Source organism: Sinocyclocheilus anshuiensis, unplaced genomic scaffold, assembly GCF_001515605.1.
Source record: "Sinocyclocheilus anshuiensis isolate Anshui unplaced genomic scaffold, SAMN03320099.WGS_v1.1 scaffold1272, whole genome shotgun sequence".
Classification (NCBI taxonomy): Eukaryota; Metazoa; Chordata; class Actinopteri; order Cypriniformes; family Cyprinidae; genus Sinocyclocheilus; species Sinocyclocheilus anshuiensis.
The window spans coordinates 81707-92941 of NW_015547713.1; the positions used below are offsets into that span (position 1 = coordinate 81707).

Below are 11235 nucleotides of genomic sequence, written 5' to 3' on the forward strand. Positions count from 1 at the left end.
CGTAAAAAGACAGTATAAGTCATTATAATCAGTAATTATGTCCCCACTGGATTTGTAATGGGTTTTATTGGTTTTGTCTCGTCGCACCGGGACACGCCATCACATATGGTAAGGGGCGTAACATATCCGTCACACGCTTGAGGTATTCGGCCAATCACAACGCACTGGATAGCTGGCCAATCAGAGCACACCTCGCTTTTCAGAACGATGAGTTTTGGAACTCATCGACGCGTTTCAGAAAGGCGGGGCATAGAGGAGAAACAATAATGTACAGTTACAGTATGTGGAAAATAATGTGTTTTTTGAACCTTAAACCGCATAAACACATTTCATTACACCAAATACACAAAATAATGTTCTTTTTTAGCAACGTCATATGACCCCTTTAATATATTATTTTGCATTCCACAGAATAAAAGCATTCATGCATGTTTAGAATGCCATGAGGGTGAGAAAATGATGACAGTTTTCATTTTTGGGTGAACTTTTCCTTTACGTGCCATACTTGCACTAAAAGAAAGTTGAATATGTGATATACACAATAAATTAGTGAAGAGATTAATCATAGCTGTTAGCACATCGTGTGTTTTAGCACAACTGGAAAGGTGTATTGACCAGTCAGGATGATTATACAAGGACAGGAACTGTCCATTTTTTAAAAATCTTACTTAGTATAATGAGTACGTTTTGACCTTCTTTGTCTGAAATTCTGTTTTGGCTACAGGAACGAAGACTGCACATGTACATTGTGTACTGCCAAAACAAGCCCAAATCAGAGCACATTGTTTCAGAGTACATTGACACGTATTTTGAGGTAAGACTCAAGTCACTGCCTACATCCTGCCTGACATTTAAACATGAGTCATAAAAAGTGAGACAGCCTCATAACTACACTATCTCATTTTTTCTTTATATCTTCATCAGGATTTAAAACAGAGGTTGGGCCACAGGCTACAGATCACTGATCTACTGATCAAACCAGTGCAGCGGATCATGAAATACCAGCTTCTGCTGAAGGTCAGGCAGAGAAATTTCATTAGCAAGTAGTAGTCATTCCTTCCATTACTACTGACCCATCTGTATGTAATAAATAGATGTTGAGAAAAGATCGCTATCTTCTAACATAAATGAATGTTTCTCATCATTGTTCTCGTTGCTTAATTGTAGGATTTCCTCAAGTTCTCCAAAAAGGCTGGTTTGGACACTGTAGAATCAGAGGTAAGGGTATTTGTTAAGACATGGGTTAGTTTTTCATTTTGACAATTGACTCATCCAGCACCATTTGTGCTACAAATATGAATGATTCTGTACCTCAAATCATGCAGCTTGAGGAAAAATGTTGCTAACTGTATGGCATTTCTAACCAGACTTAATCTGATCAAAGTCTCAATTTATGCCTAGTAGATGATAAAGCTTAAAACATAAATCATATTACATCTGTAACCATAGCCATATCTACAGACCAGAATATTATAGGCATGAAGGTGGGAACCTTTGTCTTGGGCTAGTTAGCAAACCACCTAGCAACACCTTAGCAATCTCCTACACTTTAGTATTATTTTGGCAAATTTTACACAAACAAGCACCAGTCATGTTTTCTTCAGAAAATTTAAAACTGTAGGTTTAAACTACATATGCTCTCTCACAGAAAGCGGTAGAGGTTATGTGTGTTGTTCCGAAACGCTGCGATGACATGATGAATGTTGGACGCCTCCAAGGATTTGATGTAAGACGCATTTCTCTTACCTTATTTACGAAAGCTTGTAAGCGTGTAGGTGGGAAGCTAAAAGCACAGCCATTAACAGTTGTATGTAGTACATAAATCAGCAGGAAGTCCACAAGCTGTTCAAACTAAGAATGACAGTGAATTTTCCTCATTTTGAGGAAAGAGTTTAGATGCCTGACAAAATTATTCACAATCCAAGCAAATAAAAAAATGACCATGCCTCCAGTTAAAAAACATGGGAACATGTTAGTCTAGTATTTCAAACTAGACTGTACTTGTTGTGAATATTCTTTTTTTAGTGCAGTTTTGTACTTTAGTTTGTATTTATGTTTGCACATTCGAGGGAATTTGAATTGTTCTGCGGACTGAGCATGGTTTATTTTGTTATGTATGTGTTTAGGGTAAAATTGTAGCCCAGGGAAGACTGCTTCTGCAGGACACCTTCATGGTCTCAGACCAGGATGGTGGTCTCCTTTCCCGCATGAAAGAGAGGCGCGTCTTTCTCTTCGAGCAGATAGTTATCTTCAGTGAACCTTTGGATAAAAAGAAGGGCTTCTCCATGCCGGGCTATCTGTTTAAGAACAGCATAAAGGTGTGTAGACAGAACCACTGCTGTAGAAAACACTGTGCTCAAGACATAGTATAGCAAGTAAAAACATTTATCTCTTGTCTCTCTCTCTACTCTGCAGGTCAGTTGGTTGGGTCTAGAAGAGAGTCCTGACAATGACCCTTGTAAGTTTATTTTGACCTCAAGGTCATCGACTGGCAGTACAGAGCACTATGTGCTCCATTCCTCCAACCGGGCGGTTTGCCAGGCCTGGATCCAGCAGATCAGCAGCATCCTGGAGAACCAGAGAAACTTCCTTAATGGTAACACAATTTTAGAGTTTCCAAAAAGGTTACAAAATTGGAGGTTGTAGGTGTAAAGCCCCATGAACTATGAACAACCACCAAGTAATTGGCTTAACCCAGGGTTCCTCAATAGGCGGCCCGCGGGCCACATCCGGCAGGTGAGAGAAAAAAGTTTGGCCCACGCTAATTTCAAATAATGTGGCATGAAAATTTAAACGCAGCATCAGAAAGCTACATTAACTTACATCGTGTCTACACCGGACGCAAGCGGCGTGGCGCAACACAATAAAATACAATAGAACTCATTATAATCAGTGATGCTGTCTTGGATGCGGCGCGACACAACAAATCCCCGACAGTAAACTGCTGACTCGTTGTATTTATAACGTACTGACACAACGTTCTAATGATTTGCAATGCTTTGTGGCGTCCAGTGTAGATACGATGTGACAGCAAAAACATGGCGAGTGTGTAGAAAAGAAAAGTGGACATGGAAAATAGATGATTCAAATGTGAATGGACTGAACAGTTTTGAGTGAGTGAGTGAGTGAGTGAGTGAGTGAGTGAGTGAGTGAGTGAGTGAGTGAGTGAGAACCCTGGCTTAACCTATGTTTTTGAAGTTTTTGTTATTGTTCGTATCTTTACTATTATACTTTACATTTAACACTACTGTATATCCACCTAAGAAAATGTCTTTTATGACTGGGTTATAGTATTTAACACTTGCCTCGTGTTGTCTTCTCAGCACTGACTTCACCCATTGAATACCAACGGAATCATGTTGGGGCAAGCGGTCTGGGTGGACCCAGCAGCAGTGGACTTCCGGGGGGTAGCAGCAGCTCTGCCATGGTTCCCAGCTGTGGCTCTCGGTCCCGAGCTTCCCGAATCCCTCAACCTTCTTCTCGTCTCCCCCAGCCAGTGCAGCATCACCACGCCCCCGCCCCAGATGACCGCACTTCAGGTACGTGTCCTCTTCCTGACCAGGACCTAAACGGTGAGGTCCCTAGGATGCGGGTTCTGGAGAGCACCTTGAAGGAGCTACGCGAGGATACCCAATCAGGGACACCCATTCCAAGAGCCACAGTCGCACCCCTGTCTCTCCCCCTAACAAAGCCCCGTCTCAAAGTCCCCTTGCCCACTCTCTCCCCCTTAAATCCTCAGAACTTTACAGTCCAGAAAGGCTCCCCATTTTGGGCCTCAATGCCAGTCTCGCCTACTGGCAGGCCTGGCTCTTACACAGAGCAGAGTGACACACTGAGTCGCAACCAGTGTCAGACTCGCAGGCACTCCACCCACAGTAAGGAGTTGGACCGCATCAGTACTTGCTCTTCCACCAGTGAGCAGTCCCTGCATTCAACTCACAGCAATGGGGTAAGAGCCAATCTCTAGCTCCTGGCTTCAGTGAGGCCTAGTCCTGCTTCACCTCCACCTCCGGCTTCATACTAACCCGCTGGGGTATATGTGCGTTGTCCTCGAACTAAAAGAGGTTTCTCACAGGCTGTTGTGGATATTAACTGGCCTGGTTTGACTGTGCTGAGCAACTAACAACGTACACTGTTAACCAGGATAACTCCTTGAGAATTTCTTGGAAACTCTGTACATCCGTTGACTATCTCTGCTGATTATATCTGCTCTGAACTGGCAGGATTTTCTTTGTCTAATTGCCTGAGAAGACCTAATACGCAAGCATTGGAAGCACATAAACCAGCCAACTAACAATTACTAACTCTTTTTTCTTTTTAACCTGCTTACGGCTTTTTTACAGTTTTCAAAAATGCTTTTTGGGATATTCCGTTTAAAAGCATATTGTGGGGTGTTAAAGGCCCCATACAATCCTGTGCTGATTTGTTTACTATTGAAAAAGGAAGTTGGAGTGAGACATATCAAGGGGCTTTTCCTTTTTTTAAATAGCTAATAGGCTTTATTTGCATCAGAAGCCAGTCTGAAGCATAGGGGTATAAGGGGGAGCTATATTCTCATTCTAGAGAGCATTTTATTGGACAAAACATTTGGGTACACACATGAGTGCATCAGCATATTTTGTCTGTTTCCTGGAAGAGAAAGACTGTACATTTTAAAATCGGATATTTCTGTTCAAATATATCAGCTTTTAGCAGTCCACTAGTATATAGATGGTTTTGAAGTTAAAAGACCACAAAACTCCAATGTTGATTTCGTGGGGTCTTTAAGAGCGTTAGATTTCCTCATTTAACCAACAGTCTTAAGGGGTAATCACACTGAAAGTAATTTGCAGCAACAAAGAGGCCAGAAGTCGTTCATTTTTAATGAGAGTAAGCGATTAGAAGCAACATGAGCGATTGAGACCGCTGATGATGTGACAGAGTTCAACATTGAGGCGACTGTCAGTGGGAACATAGACATTTGAGCTCACGCCATCCACCTCATGATACACTTAACCACAGTACAGCGTCTAGACAACCATCAGCAATTTAACTGTGAACTGTCAGTGTGAACGACTCTTTAGTGTAACTCAGAAGAGGATCTTGTAAACTAAAACAACTTTCCTTTGTAAATCTTTTCATAGAACTGCTCTCGCTTGCTTTATCCTTGCTCTCTGACATGTCCAGCTCACTAAATGTCTTCAACATACTTCATTTACAGAAATACTTAATCAAATATAAATAATGTAAAAGTTGCTACTCTGATGTTTTGCTATGTTTCTGCTTTTAGAGTGAAAGTAGCAGCAGCAGCAGTGTGTCAACCATGTTGGTGACCCAGGACTATGTGGCTCTAAAAGAAGATGAGATCAGTGTGTATCAAGGAGAGGTTGTGCAGACATTGGCCTCTAACCAGCAAAACATGTTTCTAGTTTTCCGTGCTGCCACAGAACAAGGCCCAGCAGCCGAGGGCTGGATCCCTGGCTATGTTCTGGGGCACACCTCCACCATTATTCCCGACTACCCTGATGGAACCCTCAAGTAAGGATTGGTTATTAATTGTTATTGATTATAGATTGACTGATTAGTTACTTCTAGAGTGAAGCAGGAACACATGGGTTGACCTTTGCAATTTTTGTTATTCATACAAGCAACAGATTTCTATATTTTTATTTATATGTTGCTGTCTTTTGCATGTTAACGTTTTGAAAATTACTAGCTGCTTCAGAAATAAATAAAACTATTAGTTGAAAAATTAAATGATATGATATGATATATGATATGATATGATATGATATGATACGATACAATACGATACGATATATGATATTATATATTTTGACGATGGGTCCTGCAGCAACACAGCCTCAAAACCCATTATCCTTCCATATTGTATTTTAAATGTTTAAATTTAAACATTTAAAATAAAATTCATGAATATATCTTCAAATATATTTAAAAATATACAAAAATTGTCAAAAATATATATTTGCTAAAATATGCTTTAAAATATATTTGCGTAAATATATATTTTCTACCAATATATTTTTTATATTTAAAAAATATAAATATACGAAAAAAAACCCTGAAACAAATACATTTTGCACTATATATTTCAGTCCAAGAAAATACATTCACGTATGTCACATCATATAACACATTTGAATACAATTCAATCATAAAATAAGCTTATAAAATAATAATAATATAAATAATCTTATAAAATAAGCATTATTCAATTATTAATGTAGTTTTGATCCATCCACATTCGCATTTACCCTAAATGTAGGCTACTGTAAGATTGGAAATGTATTTGGTACAAAAATTTGGTATAGAAGGGTTGAAACTAAATATATACTCTATATCAAAAATATATTTCATTGAGCTTCTCTGTTTACAGCATATATTTGGCATATATTAAAAATATATTTTTGTCAGAATTTTTTTTGCCATATGGGAATGTGCACTGATAAACTGTCAAAATTAGATGTGTATTAAGAATGTTTATTAAATATGTAAGTAAGTTCATTTAGAGTTCATGTTAACCTTAAATTTAGGCTGCAAGTGTGAAAGAAGACACCACCGTTTTTAAAACAATATTGACTTCTTATTTGTTGTCTAATATTTATAATCTAGCTGTGAATTAGCTCTCTTAAAACAGTGCTATATTTGTCAATCAGGAAGTCCTCATCGTGGCACACAGCTCTACGCATCAGACGAAAGTCCGAAAAGAGAGAAAAAGAGGGAAGGAAGGAGAGCAAACCAGAGAATGGCTATCGCAAGTCTAGAGATGGACCAGCAAATAAGGTTTCTGTAAAGGTACTGCCTTAACAGTCTAATGATTCATTACGCAGTCATTACTCATTATGAAATTTCATGGTGATGACAATTTCTACATATGAACTTTCAGCTATTACATCATTGCTAATTTTCATTTTTTGCAGCTTTTGAATCCCAACTACATTTATGATGGTTAGTAAAAAATATTGTTCTTTCGTTCTTGGAAATCTCTCTGCATAGAATAAATTGTTCTTGTGTCATAATGAAACAGCCAAATGACTAAGTTTCTGATTTGTTCGCAGCAGTTCCCCCAGAGTTTGTGATCCCCTTGAGTGAGGTGGTGTGCGACAGGGGCGACAGTGTAACTCTCCGCTGTAAGATCTGTGGGCAGCCCAAAGCCTCGGTCTGTTGGAGAGGGCCTGACCAGAGCACTCTCAGCAATGGTGGAAGATACACACTCACACACAGGTAAAACCAGGACACGGACATCATTGTATATGTCATGCACTTATACAGACTGCAGGGGGCACTTTTGCTTTATGGTTTCCGATCGAGTTTGAACAGTCATTTTGCTACTTTCATAACTGTTTACTGAAAGAAACATTTTGCATGCTAATCTTTCTGAGAAATTGTGTTAATGTTGTTCACTGACTACATTTGGTAGCATTTGGTTATTTGGACAAAAAACTAAATTCAATTAGTTTCACAATTTGTCATTGCTATTGGATAGACGAACTTAATCTCTCATCTTTGCACAATATCTGATTTCCTTGAAATCAAAATTCCTAATTACATATTTGAATTGTAAAATTGAATCGCTAAATAATATATATATTATTTAATATAAATAAATAAATATATTTTGAGCCATGTGGCTCTTGATTAAGATCTACATGGCTCGAACTGTTAATTTTGGTGAGAAATTATAAATATTTTATTTATTATATAAATATTTTTCTACTTTTGGAGCTATGGTGTGCCAACTTTGTTTTCATTGTTTGTTATTTTTTATGGTTGAGCACCTTCGTTGAGCTCCTAGATGTGCATACTTTTTGTAAAAATGTGCTGAACATTAAAATGTTGTAAGTTCACACACACACACACACACACACACAAAAAAAAAACTAAGGTCTTTTAATTAAAAAAGAATTTTGTTTATTTAACAAAAATAAAAGCTTTAAAAAGTTGTACAAATTAAAAAAAAAAAGTTAAATATATTAAGTAAAATTGTACAAATATTTAGTAAATAAATAAGTTTATTTAGTAAATAAACTAAAAACATAAAATAATACATTTACAGGGTGATGTACTATCAGCTAGTTTTTTTTATCACAAAATAAACCCTGACAGGGTGATCTGGACTCCGATGTGAAGCATCTTGTATCATCCACAAATGGTTTCTTTTCTGATAATGTCTCGCTGTCTGTAACTTATTTTGTACATTTGCATGACTTACCAAATAAATAAGTGAAATGCTTTAATAAATGAATGTACATGAAATATTGAGTTGAAATTTGAGTGGAAATTTTATTTTATTTAATTAAATAGTTTTCTTCTGTGAGAATTATTTATTTTGCTTGTGAGATCAAATTGGCTTGGGACAACAGTCAATATATAGTTTAGTGGTCATTATACATTATATACATTATGTTGGTAACACTTTACAATAAGGTTAATTAGTTAACATTAGTTAACTACGTTAGTTAACATGAACTAAGAATGAATAATACTTCTACAGCATTTATCCATCTTAGTTAATGTTAATTTCAACATTTATTAATGCATTATTAAAATCAAAAGTTGTGCATGTTAACATTAGTTAATGCACTGTGAATTAACATGAATTAACAATGAACGACTGTATTTTCATTAATTAACATTAACTAAGATGAATAAATACTGTAATAAATATATTGTTCATTGTTCTTTCATGTTAGTTAATACATGAACTAACATTAACTAATGGAACCTAATTGTAAAGTGTTACCATTATATTTTATCTGATGATGTATTCCAGGAATCCATTTTTTTTTTTTAAATAGACTATGCTGTACATTTGTGTTTTGATACATTACAATTTATACATTTTTGTCACCTAATTGTTTACTTTTTGTTCAGTGAGACGGGGGAAGTGATCCTCCGAATCTCACCTGCCATTTTGGACGACAGCGGCACCTACACCTGCATCGCCTCTAATGACGTGGGCTCAGTGACATCAACAGCCTACCTCAGGGTGCTTGGTCAGTTGAGTTTGTTTGAACACTGCTCAAAACAAAAATTGGTCCCACTTTATATTGAGTGGCCTTAACTACTATGTACTTACATTTAAATGAATCATTTTGTACAATGCAGTTATTGTGTACATACATGTTTTTACATTGTACTTATATTTTAAAAATACCTGCATGTAATTACATCTGTAATTACATTCATAATTACACTGTTGACCCATCCCTGACACCTTAACCCACCCTTAAACCTACCCATACCAACAAACCTTTGCCTAACCTTACCCGTATCCCACCTCAATAGCAGCAAAAGTGTTTTGCAATACAATATGAACACAATAAGTACACTGTACTTATTTTTTGATGTAAGTACATAGTAGTTAAGGCCACTTAATATAAAGTGGGACCCAAAAATTTGTAATAGTAGTCGAGTCAAGTCACCAACGTTGTTTTTTTTTGTAGGCACTTCCTGTGACGGGCTCCTCTGGAAGGATAACTTTGAGTCCCTCTACACTGAAGTCATGGAACTGGGGAGGTACTGTACGAATGAAATGTTCTAACATTCTGAATGAACTAAATGTAGATATAAAATAAAACACAGTCATTTATCTCTATGAATAGCTAACATTTGAAACCAGTTAATGTTTCATTTCTGTCTGTCTGTAGAGGCAGGTTTGCCGTCACTAAGTGGTGTGAGCAAAGAGGAAGCAGGCGATCAGTGGCCGCTAAGCTAGTAAATAAGAAGCTAATGTGTCGAGAGCAGGTGGTTCAAGAGCTGGGTGTCCTACAGTGTCTTCAGCATCCTCACCTGGTGGGCCTGCTGGATACCTACGAGACCCCAGCCAGTTACGTTCTCATCCTGGAGATGTACGTGAACTTCTCTTCTTTATCTGTAACAGTATATTCCCACACATAATGGCAATGCTAATGATAATACCATTCATTTAAGACTGATGGAAAGTGTTTTTTTTTTTGGGTAACACATTTTGTCGTGACACGTTCCCCCCGCCCCCTTTTTTTTTGCACATCAGTGCTGATCAAGGTCGTCTCCTGGACTATATTGTTAGCTGGGGGAACCTGACAGAAGAAAAGGTGTCTCTTTACCTACAGGATATTCTCGAAGCTTTACACTACCTTCACACATGCAGGATTGCTCATCTTGACTTGAAGGTGGGTTTTCCCATAGAATTTTTCTTAATAAAGTAGTAGATCATTTGTGGAAGTAAGATACCCAGATGGCACACATATGTAATCATACGTCTTGACCGGTGGTTCTCAACTAGTGGACCGGGACCTACTAGGAGACCTCAGCACATTTCCAAAAGAGCCACAAGATGGCTTAAAATTATTTAAATTAAGACAATACAGGCAATAAAATACACTAAAAATGGTGTCAAATTTATTTTGTAACCATTTACACTGAGAAATTGCTTGGGAATTTTACAAATGAAATGACAATTAAATAGAGAGACTGAAATAGTATTTTCTTGTAAAGCATACTCCCATAATCTTTGTTTGATTTACCATTTCAAAAAATGTTATACAGTGAAAGCTAAAACACCTAAAATCAAGACATATTTCTTATTTTCTTATAACTGTCATTTTTATTTAAGAACCAGGGGATCCTGGATATTTTAAAAGATGTAAAAGTGTGATTTCTAGTCATGGAGAAGTCATAAAAATGATTATAATGAATGTCATTTTTGTTTCAGTTATGTTTATCTCTAAAATATTGCATCAGGCAGAAATTGCTGAGAAACTGCTAATTGTGAATTAAAAAAAAAAGTAAAACCTTTTCCCGTTATCACAAACGATTGGAAATAGAATGTAAATGTCATTAAAAAGTGTGAACTCTTAAAATCATACATTTCCTGAAATGTCTGGTCAGTTTTTGAATATAGTTATTTACAAGTATTTTACATTTCTATTTATTCATTTAGCAGACACTTTTATCCAAAGACTAACAAATGAGCAATACAAGTGATTCATCTTAATAACATGAGAAGTGCTAACAATACAAAGTTTCATACATTGTCTAGAATAGTACAGACTAGAACAGGGAAGGATTTAAGTGTTGTTTTTGAAGAGTTAGCAGGATGCAGTAAAGTGCTTATGTAACTCAAAAAAAAAAGAGAAATGCTTGTGGCTCAAATCGAAACTGCTGCAGGACAGCTCGGCTCTTAAGCACAAAAAAAATATATATATATATATATATTTTTTTTTTTTTTTTTTTTTATAGTATATAACAACA

General features: G+C 36.8%; 1 protein-coding gene across 1 annotated transcript in view; it reads left to right on the forward strand.

The window, feature by feature from the left end:
* LOC107704091 (triple functional domain protein-like) overlaps positions 1 to 5348 on the forward strand; it is a 78684-nt gene extending 73336 nt beyond the window's left edge. Inside the window, exons 40-47 of the mRNA XM_016506935.1 lie at positions 725 to 814; positions 925 to 1017; positions 1168 to 1218; positions 1649 to 1726; positions 2127 to 2318; positions 2416 to 2596; positions 3324 to 3539; positions 5270 to 5348. Of these exons, the coding sequence (XP_016362421.1) occupies positions 725 to 814; positions 925 to 1017; positions 1168 to 1218; positions 1649 to 1726; positions 2127 to 2318; positions 2416 to 2596; positions 3324 to 3539; positions 5270 to 5274 (906 nt within the window). The 3' untranslated portion in view covers positions 5275 to 5348. The remainder of the gene's footprint in view (positions 1 to 724; positions 815 to 924; positions 1018 to 1167; positions 1219 to 1648; positions 1727 to 2126; positions 2319 to 2415; positions 2597 to 3323; positions 3540 to 5269) is intronic.
* The last annotated feature ends 5887 nt before the right edge of the window (positions 5349 to 11235 follow it).